The sequence below is a fragment of the Panthera tigris genome, chromosome F2 (genome assembly GCF_018350195.1).
Source record: "Panthera tigris isolate Pti1 chromosome F2, P.tigris_Pti1_mat1.1, whole genome shotgun sequence".
NCBI classification, from domain to species: domain Eukaryota; kingdom Metazoa; phylum Chordata; class Mammalia; order Carnivora; family Felidae; genus Panthera; species Panthera tigris.
This window is the reverse complement of record NC_056676.1, coordinates 29,649,077-29,670,230: the sequence shown is the minus strand read 5'-3', so window position 1 is coordinate 29,670,230 and position 21,154 is coordinate 29,649,077. Positions and strand designations below refer to the sequence as shown.

General features: G+C 45.2%; 1 protein-coding gene and 1 long non-coding RNA gene across 2 annotated transcripts in view; one reads left to right on the top strand and one right to left on the bottom strand.

The window, feature by feature from the left end:
- Positions 1-268: 268 nt before the first annotated feature.
- On the top strand, positions 269-20,873 carry PAG1 (phosphoprotein membrane anchor with glycosphingolipid microdomains 1). The gene is made up of 6 exons (XM_007073795.3): positions 269-475; positions 2,273-2,324; positions 6,549-6,645; positions 8,954-9,555; positions 13,233-13,292; positions 18,001-20,873. Exons 1-6 carry the CDS (start codon positions 351-353, stop codon positions 18,367-18,369), a joined length of 1,305 nt encoding a protein of 434 aa, XP_007073857.1. The 5' UTR covers positions 269-350; the 3' UTR covers positions 18,370-20,873.
- LOC107179654 overlaps positions 18,320-21,154 on the bottom strand; it is a 63,624-nt gene continuing 60,789 nt past the window's right edge. The window contains exons 2-3 of the long non-coding RNA XR_001510315.2: positions 18,554-18,663; positions 18,320-18,439 (exon numbers count right to left, since the gene is read on the bottom strand). This is a non-coding gene — a long non-coding RNA (uncharacterized LOC107179654). The remainder of the gene's footprint in view (positions 18,440-18,553; positions 18,664-21,154) is intronic.

The following is a 21,154-nucleotide window of genomic DNA, read 5'->3' as shown; positions in this document are numbered from 1 at the left end:
GTCCCCAAACATAGCAAACTAACAAGCCACGCATTGCCTCAAGCACTGCTGGGTACTCGTGCATTCCCACTGTACGTTTTTAGGTTAGGAAAACAAAGGCCTGGACAACAGAGGGGACTTGCCCAGAGCCAGGTGTCCAGGTGAGTGCAGGGCATCCCGCACACACATCCTTGCCTTTGCTCTGAGGCTTCCTCCTGACATGCACTAATCACAAGATTGTGTCACTTCACGTGAGAAGCTGTTTCAAAACACACTGGTCTCTCCGCAGGAGGACGAAGCACTCTGTGCCCATGTTACCACCTGTGAAGGACTGACTGACCCACCAGCTTGTGCCACTTCTTGCTCCCGCCATGGGACCTTCGGGGAGCATGCTGAGCAGCGGACAGATGCAGGTGGTCCTGTGGGGCAGTTTGGCGGCTCTCGTCACTTTCTTCCTCATCAGCTTCCTCGTCTTTCTGTGCTCCAGTTGTGACAGGTGAGATCTCCTGTGTATCCGCCGGAACCTTGAAATAACCTGTTCCCTGTGCCCAGAAGACTCTTCATAGGAAAAACGTTATAAACAGAATCCCGCTACACAGACATTCACAGAAACCCCTGTGTTTCTAAAGTTAACTAGCTTCTGTGCTGCAGAGCACCTCAGGACGTTTTTTGTATTCATCGAATGAAAATCCATATTTGATTTTGCTCAGGAGCAACTGGGAGAACCCTTGTATACAAAACTTCCCAAAATGAAATTTTGCCATTCTTTTGAGCACATCGTTGTTAAAATTTATATTGTGTTTTCCTGTCGATGGACATTTGGAAATCTTAGTATGATGTGCATGAAAGATACTCTTTGCTGCCACTTGACAGTTACTGATTATAATTGCTATTACGTGGTTTGAAAGGACCATTCAAGTTTTGTGATCTAGAACTGCAATTTCTTAAGAAACATTAATTTTCCTAGAAGAGAGACGAAATAATCATCTTGGTTGTTTTTAGAGTTATGCTGCTTCTCCCCTTCCATGTCTCCCTCATTTGGGATGTCTGTACCCCCCCCCCCAAAATAAAAGCTCTTTGCTCAGAACCAAAGGTCTTTCTAACATGTTGGGAGTGATTTCCCAGGTGTTCAGACGCTGTTAGGATACTTTTCAGGAGCGCCTAGGTGGCTCAGTAAGTTATGCATCCGACTTTGGCTCAGGTCATGATCTCGTGGTCCGTGAGTTCAAGCCCCATGTCAGGCTCTGCGCTGCCAGCTCAGAGCCTGGAGGCTGCTTCAGATTCTGTGTCTCCCTCTCTTTCTGCCTCTCCCCTGCTTGCTCTCTCTCTCTCGCTCTCTCAAAAATGAATAAATGTTAAATTTGTAAAATAAGAAGGATACATGCAGCCTCCTGGCAGATTGGTGCTGTGGGGCTGGAGCAAACCAGCCAGTCTACCTCCAAACCTTCCTCTCAGTAACTTCAGGAGAGACCCAACAAGGGTCATTTACAAATCTGACAGGACTTCTTACCCTGAAGTGTCTGTCGAGAAGAGGAAAGTCAGACTCTCCCAACCAAGTAGCCTTCCAGTCTCCTCCCAGTTTAGACCTGGAGCTCTACAGCTGGATCTGAGTCTGCTCAGGAAGGTGCAAAAATAGAGGCTGGTGGAGTTTGCTCCCCTGGACTAGGGAGGGCCTGCCTGTAATTATTTACACTCCCACTAGGCGTCACTGTTGCCTTGACAAATATGGGACATGTATTCTCTAGGACGGATGGCTTTCCTTAGACTGTCCTGAGTAAAAATAAATTCTATTTTTATTCGATGGACTTTTCCATAGACTGGAAGTACATATGACTCATCCTGAGAGCATGTATCCTTCCCAACGTGCCAAAATTTGTATTTTCTTTCATTTTTTTCCCAGTCCCATTGCACTGGGTAGTCGACTCTGAGTTTGTCTGGATTTTCTTTTAAAAAAGGAAAAAACAGGTAAAATTATTTCCAGTATTCTAGAGTCGAGACAAGTTTCTGCTCAGGAATGTGCCTCAGTCCTCTTGTGAACTTCTATTTTCTACTCTGGGAGAAAGAGAGCTAGAGAGGTGACTGGTCTCATCCTGTGACTTGACCCCCCTCAGACCCTGACGCCTGCAAAGGAGTGATGGAGTCACGGTCCAGCTTTTGCTTTTTTGGCAAAACAAACCAGGATCCTAAAAGAGAGATTTAAATGTGGACAAATATTCGGATAGCCAAGGGGAGCGTCTGTTTGATTTTAGACGGCACGTTTGACGTTACAGCAATGTTTTCTCTTCCATTTCAGAGAAAAGAAGCCGAGACAGCACAGCGGGGACCACGAGAACCTGATGAACGTGGTGAGCCCATATACACATGTCTGTGTGTGCTTTCGAACACCGGCCACTTATCTAAGTGTGTTCCCACAAGCTGGCAACCTGAGGGAAACCGAGGGAAGGAGCTCACCAGAGTTAACCGGCTGCCTAGAGTCCTCCCTCTGAGGGACTCTTACTCAGTGTGGCTAGAGGCCTGTGCAATTAGCCGGGTTGGTTGGGAGAGTTTCAGAAATGGATGCAATCGTGCTGTTGCCAGAAGGATCCTGAGAGCGCGCCAACCTACTGCAGGGAGCCCCTGCCCAGCTCCAGCCTAGTATTGGTTTGCTAGGGCTGCATAACAAAGGATCACAAACAGTGGGGCTTCAATACCAAATGTATTGTCTTGACGTTCTGGAGGCCAGAAATGGAAATCCAGGTATCAGTGGGGTTGGCTGGCTCTTCTGAGAGCCTGGAGGGTGAATCTGTTCCAGGCCTGTCTCCCAGCTTCTGGGGGTTTGCCGCTCCGCGTGGTCTTCTCCCTGTGTCTCTCCATGTGGTCTTTCCTCTGCATGTCTCTGTCCAAGCTTCCTCGTTTGGTAAGGACTCCAATGTGACCTCATCTTACTGAGTTTCATCTGCAAGGACCCTGTTCCAAATAAGGTCACATTCCTAAGGTATCGGAGGTTAGGACTTCACCTCTGAAATTTGGGGAGTATCCAGTTCAACCAGTAACAGCTGGTCATGAAGCTAACCAAAAGGTAGGACCCCCGTCGGCCTCGATGCGGCCCGGCTGGGTTTCCACAGCTGTCACGTGGGGTGCTGTCGAGCCACAAGGGGCTCTTAGACCCACCCTGGTGAGGAGCAGCCTGAGTGTCGGGGTCATGCCCTTATCTGGCTGAGCACTTCCAGCAGCTGGGGAGGGGGCCACCCCGTATTCGCAGGGCTGACTTCGTCGGTCTTGCTCGAGCCCCATGGCGGTGCTAAAACAGAGAAGGTGTCTCCGTTCGCTGACATAATTCCTTAAGATCAGGCAAAATCTGCTGTCGGGAAGAGGATGTGAAATAGGCAGCCAGCAGACAGAGCTTACCAGGAGGCGTCTCTGGGCCCAGTCGCCACCCCCCACCCCTAAGGGCGTGCAAGGCTCTGGTATCCCAAGCAGGCTGGAGTTGTTGGGGCTTCTCTCCTCCCGGAGCCCCTGGGGTGTCCTTGCCTCCTCCTCTGCACGCACACCTTACCCGCTGCTGTTCTGCGTTCTCAGCTCTCCCTTTGCCCTCTTTCTTACCCCCATTCCAGTCTCTGGCTGTCAACCCCACTTCTCAGCTGTGCACAGCGCCCCCGTCCAGCACACAGAGTGCAGATCGCTGCTGTGGTGGCATCGAGAGGGTGGAGGGGCACCTCGGTGGCTCAGTCGATTAAGCCTCCCACTCTTTTTTTATAAATGTTTGTTTATTTTTGAGAGACAGAGTGCAAGCAGGGGAGGGGCAGAGAGAGAGACACACACAGAATGTGAAGCAGGCTCCAGGCTCTGAGCCGTCGGCACAGAACCCCATGCAGGGCTCAGACTCATGAATGGGAAGATCATGACCTGAGCTGAAGTCAGATGCTTAACCCACTGAGCCTCCCAGGCGCCCTGTGCAACTCTTGGTTTAGGCTCAGGTCACGATTTCATGGTCTGTGAGTTCGAGCCCCATGTCGGGCTCTGCACTGACAGGGCAAAGCCTGCTTGGGATCCTCTCTCTCCCCCCTCTGTCTGCCCCTCCCCAGCCCATGCACACATATACGTGTGCACCCTCTCTCTCTCGAAATAAATAACAAATGTTTTTTAAAAAGGTGGGGGAGATGGGGGGTAGCTCTGCGATTGCTTCTCCCACACGTAGGTCCCTGGTCCTGGCTTTCATCACCACCCCCGTGCTCCTTGGTGCTGGTTGGGGCTAGAGGAAGGGCTTCTGTCTCTGTCCTCCTCCCAGATTCCTTCCCTGTGCTGCTACATCCCTGGCGGGGCCTAGGGAGCCATCAGCAAGCCCCCCTGCCATGTGGTTCTGATGCGTGCCCCAGCGGGAGAACTCCTGCTGTAGACCTTCAATGCCTGCGTGGCCCAGGGTCAGGGACGAGGTCGAAGGTAGTGGCACGGGGGACCAAGGAAAACGCAGGCCGTTCCCGTGCCGTATCCTTAACTAATAACCGCACAGCCTCTCTTCTACAAACGTGTGGGGGACAGCACGCAAAAGCACGTGTTCACACGGGCCGTGGTACGTGAGCTCACACACACCCACCACAGCCGTCCACCCGGCTCTCTTTAAGAGCTTCTCTCTCAGCTGCTCGATCTTATTCAACTTGCAGATTCGCCAGTTAGGCCAAAGAAGCCCCCCAAGTCAGCCTCGCCTCCGCACCCCACCCCTGATCCCAGCTCTTGTACATCCTTGCTCCCTCCTAAGCCCCAGATGGGCCACCACTAAAGCCTAGCCTGAAAAGATCCAGGGGCATGGGGGTGTCCTGAAGTTTGCTCCTTGTGCTACAGAGAGAGGGAGGCTCACTCCAGGCTCCTCTGGGGGCATTTTCTCATGGAAGCTGAGAGGAGAAGTGGTGGCTAGGACCGAGGTTATGCTGCTTCAGCAGTGATGGGTACTTATGCTGTGATGAGCCGACCTGGGAGCTTCCCCCCCTCACACCTGACTCCTGTCTGGGTGCAACCTTTCTGGGATATGAGAGCCTGCACCTTAAGCTCCTGGCGTCCTAATGCAATGACCCACCTCCTGGCACCCTTCACTCAGGAGCAGCGTGAAACTGAAACAGCGGACTCTCAGTTAAGGGTTCATGACATAGCATGAGCTATTTGCTTTATTATTATTATTATTATTATTATTATTATTATTATTATCTGGTTCCCAGTAAGAAGCCAGAGAATTTGTGAGGCCAACTAGCCAAGCTTCTGGTGCTGTTTGTATCAGAATTTCCATGTGGAATCCTGGAACATAGTCCAAGTGTGGCCTCCTGGGTCATGCACACTGTATTCTGCGAGAAGGATTTGGGGACAGGTCACATTAGCAGTAATTCAGGCTGCTACATGGAACCAGTTGGGCATTTAAAGAAACATGTGCTTTCTGACTACTTGTTTATTCCTTATAGTATCTCCGTATTCGAGCCCAGTAGAAAAAACCTTCAATGACTTTCTTCCCTCCAAGCATCCAGAATTTGTGAGAATGAGAAAGATTTGCAAACCTACTATTTAACATGATTGTTCTTGTGAACCTTAAAGCAGAGACTTGGCTGGTTATGAAAGTCTCAGAAATCGATTACAGTATCTGTCTTTGACCAGACTTAAGCCTCTTCCCTTCAGATGGCATATTTGTCTTGGTGTGGCATGCCTTTAAGAATAGCATTTTGTGGGTCGCCTGGGTGGTTCAGTCAGTTGAGCATCTGACTCTTGATTTCAGCTCAGGCTATAACAGGGTCATGGAATCAAACCCCACGCACATCAGGCTCCTCACTGAGTGTGGAGTCTGCTTAAGATTCTGTCTCTCCCTCTGCCCCTTTTCTCTGATCACATGCGCACATGTTCTGTCTAAAATAAAATTTTTTAAATGTTTTTAATTTTTTTAATGTTTATTTCCTTTTGAGAAAGAGAGAACACAAGCAGGACAGGGGCAGAGAGGGAGACAAAGAATCCAAAGCAGGCTCCAGGATCTGAACTGTCAGCACAGAGTCCGACGTGGAGCTCAAACACGAACCACGAGATCATGACCTGAGCCAAAGTCAGACGTTTATCCAACTGAGCCATGCAGGCGCCCCTAAAATTAAATTTTTTTTAAAAAAACAGCATTTTACAGAGCCTGTGGTATAAGGAAGGATGCGGCTGCTCTCTGCTGGGGTCAGTTCTGACCAGCACTGGGCCAAACTTTTGGCCACCTTCTCACCTTAAGCTAAGGGGACTGATCCCTCATGACCTACCTGTAGCCCAGTTGAAGACCCCAGGTGGAAAGTTCTGCAAATGGTCTTGAAGATTCCCAGTGCCCCGAAGATTCTAGAACAATTCTGTCCAATAGAGCTTTCCACTGTGATGGAAGTGTTCTGTACCTGATCTGCAGTAACCACTAGCCACCTGTAGCTGATGAGCATTCAGAGTGTGACTAGCAATTCAATTTTGTTTAATTTCACTTAGTTTAAGTGGATTTGGGTTTTTGTTGCTGCAGTTTTAATTTTTAGAAAAAGCCATGGCCACTCTTCCTCTGCCCGCAGTCTGATTGTTCATGTGGTATGTTTGTTTTGCAGCCTTCTGACAAGGAGATGTTCAGCCGCTCAATAACTAGCCTGGCCACAGATGCACCTGCCAGCAGTGAACAGAACGGAATACTCACCAATGGGGACAGTAAGTTATGCAAAAATACGAGCTTTCCATGCAGACCCCATCACATTTCAAAAAACGTAGCTCAAAAATTAGCAAATGTGTTCTTGCCCACTCTTGGTATTCTACCAGTTTTAGTGAATGTCCTCTCATTTGGATGAAAAGCTAATATTTATTAATTGGTTTCTCTGTGCCATTGCTCTAAGATCTGTTTGTATACTAACCCATCCATACCACTACTATAAGATTACTGATATTAATATTCTCACTCCCTGTAAGATAGCTGTTGTTACTGTCCACAGCTTAGAGGTGAAGAAACCGCCGCACATTGCTGCTTCGACAGATCACCACAAACTTAGTGCCTTAGAACAACTGAAATGTATTAACTTACAGCTTTAAAGTACCAGCAGAAACGCACTTCTTCCTGGAGGCTCTAGGGGTGAATCTGTTCCCTTACCTGTTTCAGCTCCTAGAGGCTGCCTGCATTTCTTGATTCCTAGCCTTTCCCTCCATCTTTACACCTCTCCCCAACTCTCTTGCCCCACTCTGTCACTTAAAGGGACTCTTGGGGCACCTGGGTGGCTCAGTTGGTTCAGCATCTGACTTCGGCTCAGGTCATGATCTCACGGCTCATGAGTTAGAGCCCTACATCAGGCTCTGTGTTGACAGCTCAGAACCCGCTTTAGATCCTCTCTCTCTCCCCTCTCCCCTACTCTCTCAAAAATAAACAAACATTTAAAAAAAAAAAAAAGACTTTCATGATTACGTTGGGCCCACCTGGGTGACCCAGGCTACTCTCCTTCTCAGGGTCAGCTGATAGTTAACCTGTATCCTTAATTCCTCCTTGGCCACGTAGCATAACACACACATACACAGGTTCCAGAGGGTAGGACATGGACACCTTTTGGAGGCCATAATTCTGCCCGCCTTGGAGAGGCTGATAATTTGCCTGAGATCACAGTCAGTGTGCTGACGATCGGTAATCTGAGTGCTGGGCACACCTCTGGATCCACTCTGCATACCGCCTGTTGCACGCACGGAGTGCTGTCCCTGACAAAAATAGCAACTACATTTGCTTCACACTGTCCAGTTTACAAAGTGCTTTCACCTGAGGTAGGAGGTTGTCCTGTACCCCGTGTCCTGCTAAGGAAACTCGGGGGGTGGGGGGGGGGGACAGTATCTACCCCAGAATCTGCAGACTCCAGTGCTTGTTCTCTGACCACCATGACACATGTCTGGGGCCAGAGGGCAAAAGTTCAACCCCTCTGTGATGAGTAAGGAAACCTAGGGTGGTACCTGCCGTTGTGTCAGACACTGTCCTGGGCTGCAGGGGTCTCAGAGAATCCCAGTCTAGTCAATAAAGATTAAAACTCATAAGTTATAAACACACACATACGTACATATGTAAAGACTATATATCGTATATAAGAACTATATATTATATAAGGAGCATGTAAGATAGATGTATGAATATAAATATACCTATTTTAGTACACATTTATTCGTATATACTTATACTTTTTATGCTTACACATGAAGAATAGATAGTATATAAAGAACATATAATAGAGCAACAGTAATTTAATAACTTGTTCACTACAATGTAGGTATCAGAAGGGCGGGGCTGGCTTTGTTGATGTATGCCCCGCACTCCAACCATCTCTGGCACACAGTAGGCACTCAGAAAACATGACTGAATGGTTTCACACAGTAACATTTCTGTGCAAATCGAAGGATTTCACATTTGGATTTTCTAATGTGAGGTAGAAATGGTAGGGGGAAGGGCAGTGAGATGGAAGGAAGAGGCACAGGTGTACAGTCCCTTTGTTACACTGGTTTAGGGCACATTTTTGCCCCCCTGTTTCCATCGTGTCTGTCAAACAAAAGTGACCACTGAAAGGGAATGGTTTCCAGTTATTCCCGCCAAACGGGAGGAGGCCGGTAAGGCCAGGGAAGGTGGCCACCATACATGCCTCCCATTTTGGTGCCCAGCCACTCACGGTCTGGCTCCAGGGAATATCACTTTCTTCCTCTGGTCACGTTAGGCACTCTGCCTACCAGAGTCCCACCAATAAGCAATGAAAGTAACTGTGAACCAAATTAATAGCCAAGACAACTTATTAAATATTGTATTAGAAAGATGTAATAGCTGGTTTTAGTCTCAACTGTGGTTGAAATAAGAATATCAAGTAACAATCATACCATCTGTAATTTGCAGTTTAGATTCCAATAAAAAGCACCTTGATTTAACCTAACCTTGCATTATCCAATTCGCTGTAATAATTATTTAAAGAATTGTCTTTCCTCATTTTTAATACTTCTGCTGCCTTAGTTCTTTCAGAAGACAGTACTCTGACCTGCATGCAACATTATGAGGAAGTCCAGACCTCAGCTTCAGATCTGCTGGACTCCCAGGACAGCTCGGGGAAGCCAAAATGTCATCAGAGCCGGGAACTGCCCAGAATTCCTCCTGACAGCGCCGTGGACATGATGCTCAACGCAAGAGCCGTGGATGGGGACCAGGGCCTGGGAACGGAAGGGCCATATGAAGTACTCAAGGATAGTTCCTCCCAAGAAAATATGGTGGAGGACTGCTTGTATGAAACTGTGAAAGAAATTAAGGAGGTGGCGGCAGCTGTGAACCCAGGGAAAGGCCATGGCAGCAGGTCAAAGTCAACTTCCGCTTTGAAAGAGCTTCCGGGGCCTCAAGCCCCCCAAGGAGACTTTGCTGAGTATGCCTCAGTGGACAGAAACAAAAAATGTCGACAGAGTGTTAATGCAGAGACTGTTCTTGGAAATTCATGCGATCTGGAAGAGGAAGCCCCACCACCTGTCCCCGTTAAACTTCTGGATGAGAATGAAAACCTTCAGGAGAAGAGAGAGAGCAAGACAGGAGACGAAGGAGCCACAGAGGGGACCAGTGAAACTAACAAGGTAGGCCCCCATGTTTGTGCTTCATGTGCTTTTGTCATGATTAGGAATCTAGCTGATCTTGGGGCTTTTACTGGCACATCATTCTGGGAAATACATATAAACACTTTCAGGTTCATTGAATGATGAAAGCTGCTTCAGTGTAACCTGTGTGTGGCTCTCCCCGCCCCACCCCCACCCTTCCAAATAATAAAGTGCTAAAAACTCATGTTTGTAAAATATTTCTCTCTTGGCCCCTTAGTTGGATATTTTCCAGTTTTTACATCCTATCTAATTGGGGCTAAGTATTACTGTCTTCATTTTGAAGACCAGGAATTTAAATGGAAACTAGACTGTTTGCCCCGTGTTTAGCCTCTTCTGTTTGCTGCTGCCTCAAGCAGCATGGTGATCCCAGAAGTCAGAGCATAAGAACACACACAGAGGGAACAGACTCACAGTTGCCACTGGTTGTATCTGATTATATGCATACTTCTATATAAAATCAAGTAAAAGATTTTATTTTGTGACAATTTCAAAACAATAGCCAATAACTCTTAAGGTTAGATATTCAACAAAGCTCTCAAATGTATTAACAATCCCCGGGCCTTACCTGTTTCTGATAACTGGATGTATGAGCCACAATAACTTGAAATTCACATTTCCAGTTGTCAGTGTCTCCTTGGGATTTAACCAGGCCCAGTCTTCTTTAGTCAACTATTATCTGATTTCTGTCCTCTCCACAGGAAAAAGCAAGGTTCTCATCTCAGGTTTTGGTGGGAACGACAAGTAGGGGTTAGTCAGTCAATACAGTTGTAGCCTTAAAAAAACATCTGGAGTTTATGATCAAAATGTGAACCCTGGCTATGGCTATATAGGTTATACCAAGTAAGTCATTCTTTGTGGTATTCTCTGAATGCGTTTCAACTTTTCATATTATCTGTCAAATCGGCTGTTGAGAGCCCCAATAAGAGTGTTCATGAACCTAGTCATAAATGCAAAAGTGCAGTCTATTGTTTTGCCCTTCATATAACCAGAGATAATAAAACTAATTTAAAGTCTATTATGCCTAAAAAAAATTCAAGTTTTTTTTACTTATAAGCACTTGAAAGATAAGGTCAATTGTCTAACCACTATCACTAAGCGGTTCTCCAGATATCCCATTAGAAAATGGAAATACCCATCTGGGAATCAATAGTAATACAACAATGAATAACCCATCATCTTCATATAAACAATCTTAATTTTAAGCAACTCAGATAACTTGAAATATTTAATATTCATTCATTTTTTTATGCATGCACAAGATTTTTGCAAGCACCTACTACGTGCCACATAATCTTCTAGGTGCTGAGAATCCACTAGTGAGCAAAACTTCCGAACAAAACTTCCTGCTCCAGTGGAGCTTACATTTTAGTGGGGAGAGACATAAATATATACAAAACTAAAGTATACGGCACTTTAGAAGGCTTTAAAGTTTATAGGGAAAAAATTAGAACAAAATAAGGAGGATTTGGAAAGTGGAGTGAGTACAGTTATGAATCAAGTGGTCAGGGTATGCCTACTGTGAAGGTGGCATTTGAATAAGTTGTATACATTTGGGGGAAGAGCGGAGGGAATGGCCAGTGTGAAGGCCCTGAGGCTGGAGCTCGTCCGGCCTGTCCAACGGAGAGGAGCAGGACAGGTGTGGCTGGAGAGGAAAGGGTAGTAGAGAGAAAGGTAACCAGGGGCCTAATCCTATGTGGCCTTTACTCATAATCTGAATAAAACAGGGGTCGTTAGAAAATCTTGAGAAGAAGGGATGACTCTTTGGGAAAGATGCCCCTGACTGTACTGTCAGATTCAACTGTAAAGGGGAGAAGCAAGGAGGAACACCAGGTGGCCATTCTCACAGACCAGACAGGAGATGATGGTGGCTTAGAACAGGACAGAAGTAATGGGAGAAGCTAAGCTGGAGCCAAGAGATTGGTTGGTGGACCAGCTGTGTGATGAAAGAAAGAAAAGATAATGATGAGTCCCAGGTTTGGCCTGAGCCACTACCAAGATGGAGTCACCATTCACTGAAATGGAGAGGGCTGCAGGCAGGCAGGTTTTTGGAGAAGATTGCGTATTCGGTGCTGGACACGTTTCGTTTGAGATACATACTGGATGTCTGAGTAGAAACAGCAGAGAGTGGCTGGATGGATGAGGAGGTTTAGGAGAAAAGGTCTGGGTTGGATTTGTACACTTGGAAGTCATCAGCAGAAATTTTTTCTTACGGCCATGACATTGCTTTAAGGGGGGAATGAGATCACTGATTGAGTGTAAATGACAACGGGAAGGCCTAGGAAAGAAAAGGAACGAGCAGAGGACACCTAAATAGGAAAGAAAAACAGGAAAGTTCAGTGTCCTGGAAGCCACGTGAAGAAGGTTCAGGGACAGGGAAGTGGCCACTGTGGCAAACGCAGCGACGGGTCAGGAATGGTGAGGGCTGAGGTTTGACAGTCACATTAGTCACACGGTGGACATTGGCGTCCTGGAGTGTCAGAGGCAGAAACTTGACTGAAATGGTTTAGAGAGAGAATAGGAAGAGAAAAATTATTTGAGCAACTTTTTTAGACAAGTCTTTTAAGAGCTTTTGCTATAAAGGGATGAGGCCATAGATGGAACTGGAAGAAGGGTTGGTTTGTTTTGTTTTCAGAGTCAGAGAAATAACAGCATGGTTTCACGTGGGTGGGAATGATTTCACAGTGAGGGAAAAGCTGATGATATAAACTGAATGGGAGACTTGCTGGAGTCTCATGAGTAGATGTGAGGGGGCAGGATCTCCTGTATAAGAGGAGGGGATCACCTTTAAGAGGGGCTTGAAGAGTTCTTTGGTGACAGGGAGGAAGGACAATTCGTGAATGCAGAGATGGGGGTGGGGTAGGGTATAAGTTCCTAGAAATTTCTGATTTCTTCAGTTTTCTCCAGGTCACCAGGTAAGAGTGAGGATGGGGGAGGAGGTGTTGGGGCCTGGGGAGGGAGGGGAAGGTGGGAAGTAAACAGCCGAGCAGGGACCGGGCATACTGGCAAGGGTGGTCCAACACAGAGCCCTTGCTAAGAACCCACCTGAAGGTTGAATTCACCAGTGACCAGGAAGGGCATTGGGTATTTAATACTACTGGGTATTGAAAAACATCATACAATAGATACAAGAGGGGGAGAGGGGTAGAAGGAGAGAGAGAATCTCAAGCAGGCTCCACAGTCAGCATGGAGCCTGACATGTGACTTGATCCCACGATCCTGGGATCATGACCTGCGCCGAAATCAAGAGTCAGATGCTCAACCGACTGAGCCACCCAGGCGCCCCAACACAATAGATTTTTTACAAGTGTTTATAAGTGTTAGTTGCTTGACAGCATTTCTTTTATTAGTGTTTCTTCTTTTAATGTTTATTTTTGAGAGACAGAGACAGAGTGCAAGCGGGGGAGGGGCTGAGCTGTCATCACAGAGCCCAATGCAGGGTTCCAACTCAAACCGTGAGATTATGACCTAACCCAAGTCGGATACTTAACTGACGGAGCCACCCAGGCACCCCTTGACATAATTTCTTTGTAGAAAATAATATCTTCCCTAAAAATCTTTTGAAACATTTTTATAGATGTGTCAAAACAAATGCAAAAGAAAGGCTGGATTATTGACTTCAAACTATATCTTCCCTTGGTCTGTGTTTGTTTTAACAGAGATTTAGTTCATTGTCGTACAAGTCCCGGGAAGAGGACCCGACTCTCACAGAAGAAGAGGTGAGTTTTGTTGCTTTTTAAATAACCAGAAAACTTTAAAGAATAGAGCGTTTCTCCCTGAATAAATGCACTGTTATGTTACTCTTCTCTGAAAAAGCTGAAATACTCTTTTTTTTTTTTAATTTTTTTTAATGTTTATTTATTTTTAAGAGAGAAAGTGAGACAGAGTGTGAGCAGGGGAGGGCCAGAGAGAGAGGGAGACACAGAATCCGAAGCAGGCTCCAGGCTCTGAGCTGTCAGCCCAGAGCCCGATGCGGGGCTCGAACTCACGGACTGCGAGATCGTGACCTGAGCCGAAGTCGGGCGCTTAACCGACTGAGCCACCCAGGCGCCCCAAAGCTGAAATACTCTTAAGCATATGTGTGGAGGCCAGGATTTGGGAATGTTGGCTTTATAGTGGCTCAAGTGACTGGCAGATGGTAGGAGAAAAAGGAAGACAGGATGAACAGGTCATCTAAGTGAAAGAAACAGAGTAGGAAAGAAGGAACAGAAAAAAAAGATAGGAAGAGGAGGGGAGAAAATAGAATGACAAGAGAGAGATTTAAGTGCGAGAGCTTTAGTGAGCAGTCAGGAAGGAAGTCCACCTTCGAAGGCACTTAATCATGGGTTGGAAAACACAGGAAACTGGAACAGGTGGGTGTAAGGAATTTAATCCAGCCTGGGAAGTGGAGGGGGAAGGTTTTAATGAGGAATATGGAGGCAGAGAGCAGGTAACTAACTCCAGGAAGTACAATTCCAGGCTGCAGCAACAGTCAGACATAGCAGCCAACGAAAGCACTGTCTTCTTCCAAGTACCTGGGCTAAATATTCACCAGCTAAACTTTTCAGTGAAGCATCAAAATCGTATAAGCCGGTATATATGTTATTATATCAAGCTAGGCTCAGAGGGCTGAACACCTCAATTTATCTGGCTGTATATAGCTTCTATCTGGAATTCCTAGCATGGTAAATTTTGTGCATGTAGGAAAATGACATACATATGCAGGGACATCCCCTCACATCATAGGACTTTGTGTAGAGTATTAAAAAATGAAATAGACTACAATCCCCCATTGGGAGTTCAAAGAGCAGAGAGCTTTCCATAGGCAATGTTGCCCATGTGCTTCTGTGTTTCTTGCCCCAGGGAAAGGACCTGCCATCTAGCCACCTGCTCATATAAGCCAAAATCCTGGGCATCATCCATGACACCCCCATTTCCTCTATGTCCTCAGACTCAGGCAGTATCAGGTCCCCTGAATTCTACCTCCAAAGGGTTTCTTTCACATGCTGCTCTGTCCGTGTCCACTGTGCCTGCCCCTCACCAGCCTGGTGGCACCTTCACCTTCTTCTAGCAGTCTGTTGTCCCCACTGCACCAGGGCCATCCCACTTGGGACCAAAAAGAAGAATATATGAGAGGTCTGGAAACAAATCCTTTAAAATAGAGACTATGTAAAAATTTAAATTACTTTTCTTCTAATCTTACATTGTTTGTGGTTTGGGAAAATAGGACCTAGTTACACTGATGAATTTTTAACATAGATTAAAGAACGGTGACTCACATGTATTCATTTTAGGAAGCTGCTTTACAAAAAATAATTATGGAAGTCACTTATTTTGGTATTTTTGTACTATAGTGTTAGCCAGTCCAGACAGACACTGAGACATGAGTTTTAAGTACAATTATCCCAATTTAACAGAATGATGGGAAAGGGTTGGTTATAGGAAGAGAAATGGGGGAAAGGAAGAGGGTAATTTATAAGAACATCATAACAATTTGCAGCCTAAATAATAAAGATGAGAGATTTAAAAGAGAAGAATTGTAGGGGCGCCTGGGTGGCTCAGTCGGTTAAGCGTCCGACTTCGGCCCAGGTCATGATCTCACGGTCCGTGAGTTCGAGCCCCGCATCAGGCTCTGTGCTAACAGCTCAGAGCCTGGAGCCTGGTTCAGATTCTGTGTCTCCCTCTCTCTCTGACCCTCCCCCATTCATACCCTGTCTCTCTCTCTCTCTCAAAAATAAATAAACGTTAAAAAAAATTTAAAAGAGAAAACTTGTGACACTAAATAGCAGCAGGGCTTGAAAGGAACCTGTATACGAAATGGAAATCATAGTCCTAGAAGGTAGATATCCAAACATCAGAAGACTTGTAAATGTTAACACTTATGAAAGATTCTCAACATTCTCTGCACACTAGGCTCGTGCCCAGAGACAATAGTAAGTTGCAAGTTAATGAAAGAGCCTTTAACTTTTTAAAAAGAGTGTAAAGGCCAAGAAAACCCAAGTAATTGCAAAGAGCGGAGCATTAATGGCAGGATCGTGGGGAGGAAAGTTGAGGAGAGAAGCTGCAGTGTGCCCCCCTCATCGGTACAGGGCAGGAAATGGTGTGTTTGTCCTCTTCAGTGTTGCCCCTGAGGGCACAGAGTGCATTTCTACTTTGCTGGCTCCCCTCTTCACTGTCATCCATGATTCACCCTTTATAATCTGTCCACATTTTTGGCTTGGACGACCTTTTAGATAATAAGTTCCATATGTTTGCACCTCACTGTGAAAAGCAGGTGATTTATTCTTCCTAATTTCAAAGAAATTATCATTCTTCATTTCAAGAGTAATTTTCCATTCAGATCTCTAAGGTGAGAATGTTAATTTACTATTCACTAGACAGGTCAGATCAGCATGGCAGAATTTCCCAAAGATGATTCCTCTGGTTTTAAATCTTCAGATTGTCAAGGCCTGGCAAAACAGAGCCACCAGCCTGTAGTGAAAAGTTCTCATGCAAATGACCAGTTAACATGCGGCAGGCCTGTCTTAAGACGCTTTTGAGGCCAGCTGGAAACTTCATCCACAGTATGTAAGATATGTGAAAGCAAGGAAATATCTCTCCGCACTTGGGAAGCCAAGCATCTGTCAGGAGGCATGTTCATTTATTTCCTGGGTGTTTGAATAAATCAATCATTATGGCCAATGAAGGTAATGAAGGATATTTCTACTTATTTCCAACCGTGGTTTCTAACAGTAATACCCCCCCACACACACACACACACACACAAAAATATCTCTTAATCAGTGTGTTTAAACCATCATTACCAAGAAAATTAAATCCCTCTTGATAGTAGAGGTTATATGGAGTATGTTAATGAGACTGAGTAGGGGTGTCCGGAAAACAGCCCATGCTTTCAGTAGGAAAGAGGGCCCTGTAAGGGAATTGTCCCCAGATTTCATTTCTGGGTTGGCTGGTTGCAAATAAGAATAGATTTTTCCCACTGGAGAAAACTTACCCCATCTGTAAATGTCTATTTAACCGGTAATATGCAATGAAGTTGAAAATTAATGGAAAATGAGGCTTTTACAGGTAGAAGTAGATTGCCAGCCAGAATCCAGGAGCTACTTTTCAGACCACTTCGATGCAGAAAGAGTGAACCAAACGGTCTAACTCGGGGGTTCTCACACTTTAGTGGGCATCAAAATCAGCACAGAGTGCTGGGCCCCGTCCCCAGAGTTTCTGATTCAGTGCTTCTAGGATGGGACCCAGATCCTGCTGCTGCCAGTTCGAAGCCTGCCTTTTGAGAACCATTCATCTAACATCTGTCTTCTTCCTTTTTCCTTAAAGCAGTAGAGCTTTTTTTTTCCCCCAGGTGAAATATTCTGATGTAGAAATCGAGTAAAACATGATACTGTAGTCAGGTCCTGGGGGCCTCATTCTGCCTGCTCTCCTCCTTCCCGAAGACCCAGATAGAACCTGGTTGTCATGGGGTTATGTTCATATGACTGGTCCACTTACAAAGTTGAACATATATAATTGTTCTCTAGTAATGTACTTCAGGATTAGCACATGAACAACCCACTTCTGGGTATATAGCTGAAGGAGATGAAATCACTGTGTTGAAGACATACCTTTACCCTCAGGTTCTTAGCAGCATTATTCACCATAGTCAAGACATGGAAACAACCTAAGTATCCATCAACTGATGAATGGATAAAGAAAATGTGAGATACATATCCACGTGTATACATTTTAAATATATACATATACACATATATATAATGTGTGTATACACACATGTACATACACACACAGTGGAGTATTATTCAGTCGTGAAAGAGATTCTACCTTCTGTGACAACTTGGATAGACCTTGAGAACATTATGCAAGTGAAATAAGTCAGACAGAGAAACCCAAATACTATATGTTCTACATAGATGTGGAATCTAAAAAAGCCAAACTCTTAGAAATAGCAAGTAGAATGGTGGTTGCCAGGGCCTGGGGAGTAGGGGAAAGGGGAGATGTTGGTCACAGGGTACAAACTCCCAGCTGTAAGCTGAGTAAGTTCCAGGGATCTGATACAGAGCATGGTGACTATAATTAACAGTGGTATACTATCATACTTGAAAGTTGAAAGAGTAGGTCTTAATTGTTTTCACCACATACAGACACACACACACACACACACACACACACGCACACGCATAGTGGTAACAAAGGAGTTAACTAAGCTTTGTAGTAATCATTTCACAGTATATATGTGTATCAAATTACCATGTTGTACACCTTAAGCTTACATATGCTATGTGTCAATAGTATCTCACTAAAGCTGGGGAGAATTGGCAAAAAAAAAAATCTTAAAGGGGCATACACATGCCTATAGTGCTAAATATCTAGCTTGTCACTGTAAAGGGGGAGAAAGAAGTCAAACTTGAGGCTTATTTATTTAATTCACCCTTTGTTTTCTAGATCTCAGCCATGTATTCATCAGTAAATAAACCTGGGCAGTCAGGGAATAAATCAGGACAGTCTCTTAAAGCTCCAGAGTCCACCTACACCTCCATCCAGAGCGCCGCTCAGAGATCCCCCTCTTCCTGTAACGATCTCTACGCGACTGTTAAAGACTTCGAGAAAACTCCAAACAGCGGTAGCATGCTTCCAGCAGCAGTGAGACCCAGTGAGGAACCCGAGCCCGATTATGAAGCAATACAGGCTCTAAACAGAGAGGAAGAAAAGGCCACCCCAGAGACCAATGGCCACCGCGGCCTTCTCCCGAAGGAGAATGACTATGAGAGCATTGGGGACTTGCAGCAGTGCAGAGACATCACCAGGCTCTAGCAGCCCCGAAGACAACCCCAGATGTCGTGTGCTCAGCCGCCTGGAGGGCTCAGCCGCCTGGGGGGCACTCCTGCGGGAAACAAGAAGCTCTGTCAACCCACACTCTGTATGCTGCTCCGGTAACCTGAAGATGATTGAAAACGTGGAGACTGTTTAGCAGGGTCGGAAACAGTGAGGTACGTACCGAGTGCACCCGAGTGCGTCCCTGCCTGCAGGGGGCACTCGCACGCCCAAGCACATCTCCTTCATGCACCCTCGCCCTCTGGAAAGGTCCCAGCTGTCGGTGGTTTCATCCTATTCGTGAGGAAAGCCAAGATGTAAGGAAGAACTGCGTTCAAGAACCACGACCCCACCTGCCTAAAATACTGCCATTCAGAAGAGCCAGGTTTTTCTTCCTTTCTTTTTTTTTTTTTTTTTTTTTTTCCTGTCTGCCCCTAATATTTCTTCCCCGTGAAATCTTCCGATTTCTAATGGTTCATTCCGAGAAAATTCTCCCCCGAGGCTTGGCCCTTGCCTTCCACTTAGGGATTTTAAGATGGTAAGAAACTGTGGTTGCTGGTTCCTGTCAGCTCACAGGCCTCTTCCAAGAGCCGCACCTGGAAAAACGACCACTGCAGGTGGACAGGACCGGGGCTGCCTCTTAGGTTTAGGTCTTCATTCCTTCTGATTTAGGCACTCCACATCGGCAGCCTCTCCCAAAGTACTTGAAGTCGTTTTTAGATGCTTTATTTTATTTTTCTAGTCAAAGCGTGCCCCCCCAGTATTTGAAACTCTTCAGAGCCTTTTCAGTATTTTCAATGAACATTGTGGTACTTCTATACTTGTTTTAGCCCAGAGCTCATTTCTCTGAAACAGAGAGCCTTAATCTCCATGTTGGGACACACCACATATTTGGACGGCAGCCATGGCATCCGTCTCTGAAGGGCTGCGGACTTGAATGTGTATTTCTGATGCTCTCTGCTGCCACACTAACAGTGTGAGATTTCATAAGTTAACTGCTACCCTAAGGTAATCTATCTAAAATTAAAATGTAAACATTTATTTTTGTTATATAAATTTATAAGATGTTTTATGTTTAACGCCTAATTTCTAGAAAGTGCCAGAAAAAAATGTATATTAACTATTTTGATTTTGTGTACAACGATTTATACTCTCATTTTGAAAAGACACCATAAAGCACATAAGCTAGGTAACTACACGTAGCTGTTATCTTTTTTCTAATCAAGTGTTTAAAATACCGAAGGTTTTTTCAAGACTTAACTTTTCAAATGGTACTTGGAGCTCCTGGTCAAAGTCATCTGGCTCACTAGAGAAATCAGCAGAATAAACACAAAGGATCGTTTTCAGTGAGTTCAGTGGACAATACTGAAATATTTGAAATGGTCAAAAAAAATGGAAAGAATGAAATATGACTAGGGATGTCTGCATTATTAACCTCATGAAGGTATTTATAATTCCATTAAGATTCAGTTACGTGTTTAAGAAAACAGTGATGGGTTCCGCAAGCCAGTCCTCACAAATGCAAATTGCCTATTGGGGTTTTTTTCCCCCTTCATTTTACAAAAATCAGTGGCTGAAATAACTCTGATTAAGAGCTCAGCCTGGTTTGAATTTAATCATCTCTTTAGACTTTATAAGGCCAACATTGGGAAACTTGTTCACTTTTCATTTTAAAAGGAACCTGCTATTATACCGTGTGGCTACAGAAAGGGACCTTTTCCTACACTGACAAAGGGGGAAAAAAGAGGCAGTTATTCAATGCTGCTGCGACATGTCTGGCCTTTCAGGTTGAATACTCTTGCTGTTTTCACTCATTATGACAAAGGATGCAGTTGGGAGGATGGAGCATCCTGCAAATGGTAGGGACCAGCTCACAGGCGTGGTTTTTTCCCATCCCTTGCATTCATGGCTTGATTTTTGACTGCTCTGTGATACATTTCTGAAAATGTGAAGTGAGCTTTGTTGGGGTAAACGGGTCGGCTGTCATTATGTTTCGGTCATCCTGGTCTTTCCCATGAAGACCTCTCGAGCCTAAGCACAATCATCACTGACTAGAAGATAAGGGCAGAAATACCCTTGGATTGGGGGGAAAGTTCATCAGGAAGGCGCCACAAGTGGGCCTTGTTCTCTGAATTCGTATCTTTCATGAGCACCATTTTGCCTGGTGATTTTCATTGCTTACTTGGTATTAATGAGTTTGACCCAACAATCTCTACATCCTGGGGTTCCTTTAGCACTTGGGGACGGCCTTGTCACATCGCATACCTAGTATTGTGCATGCTGCAGTGATGTCCTTTATGAGCGCTTGACCACTCCAAAGTTTTACTGTATTTCATAATGTCTTTACTTATTGCCAGGGAGGTGAGAATGACCTCTCAAGTGTAAAATCATTTCCAGAGAGGAAAGTTCTTTATAAATAGTCATATCATCTTGAAATTTCATTATCAGAATTTCCCCCAGAAGTTCTGAAATAAAGGCTAAATTATGGCAATATAGCCATAAAATATGCACTGAGCTCTCTCTTGATTTGAGAATCTGTGCTAAGAATAAGTTGTGATTTAAAGTATTGTAAGTATATTTTAAAAGAAACTAGAAGGCCCTCCGGCATAAATGCTAAAAGAAGTAATAGCACAATCCCTGAGGGGTGGGGGGCAGGGAGAAGCGGAGTAAACTTTGGGAGCAGGCTTGCTGTTTAGACCATTGGGTACCTTACTGAACTACAGTATTGATGTATCCTCATGGTTTTGACCTTAAAGTACAGTATTTCATAAATTTTGTCACTTTT

What these genes read in the sequence shown, in the direction of transcription:
- PAG1 (XM_007073795.3), top strand. Translation starts at nt 351, where the DNA reads ATGGGACCTTCGGGGAGCATGCTGAGCAGCGGACAGATGCAGGTGGTC. An exon ending in CTGTGCTCCAGTTGTGACAG is followed by an intron (nt 476 to 2,272) that starts GTGAGATCTCCT and finishes CTTCCATTTCAG; the next exon opens with AGAAAAGAAGCCGAGACAGC. An exon ending in ACGAGAACCTGATGAACGTG is followed by an intron (nt 2,325 to 6,548) that starts GTGAGCCCATAT and finishes TTTGTTTTGCAG; the next exon opens with CCTTCTGACAAGGAGATGTT.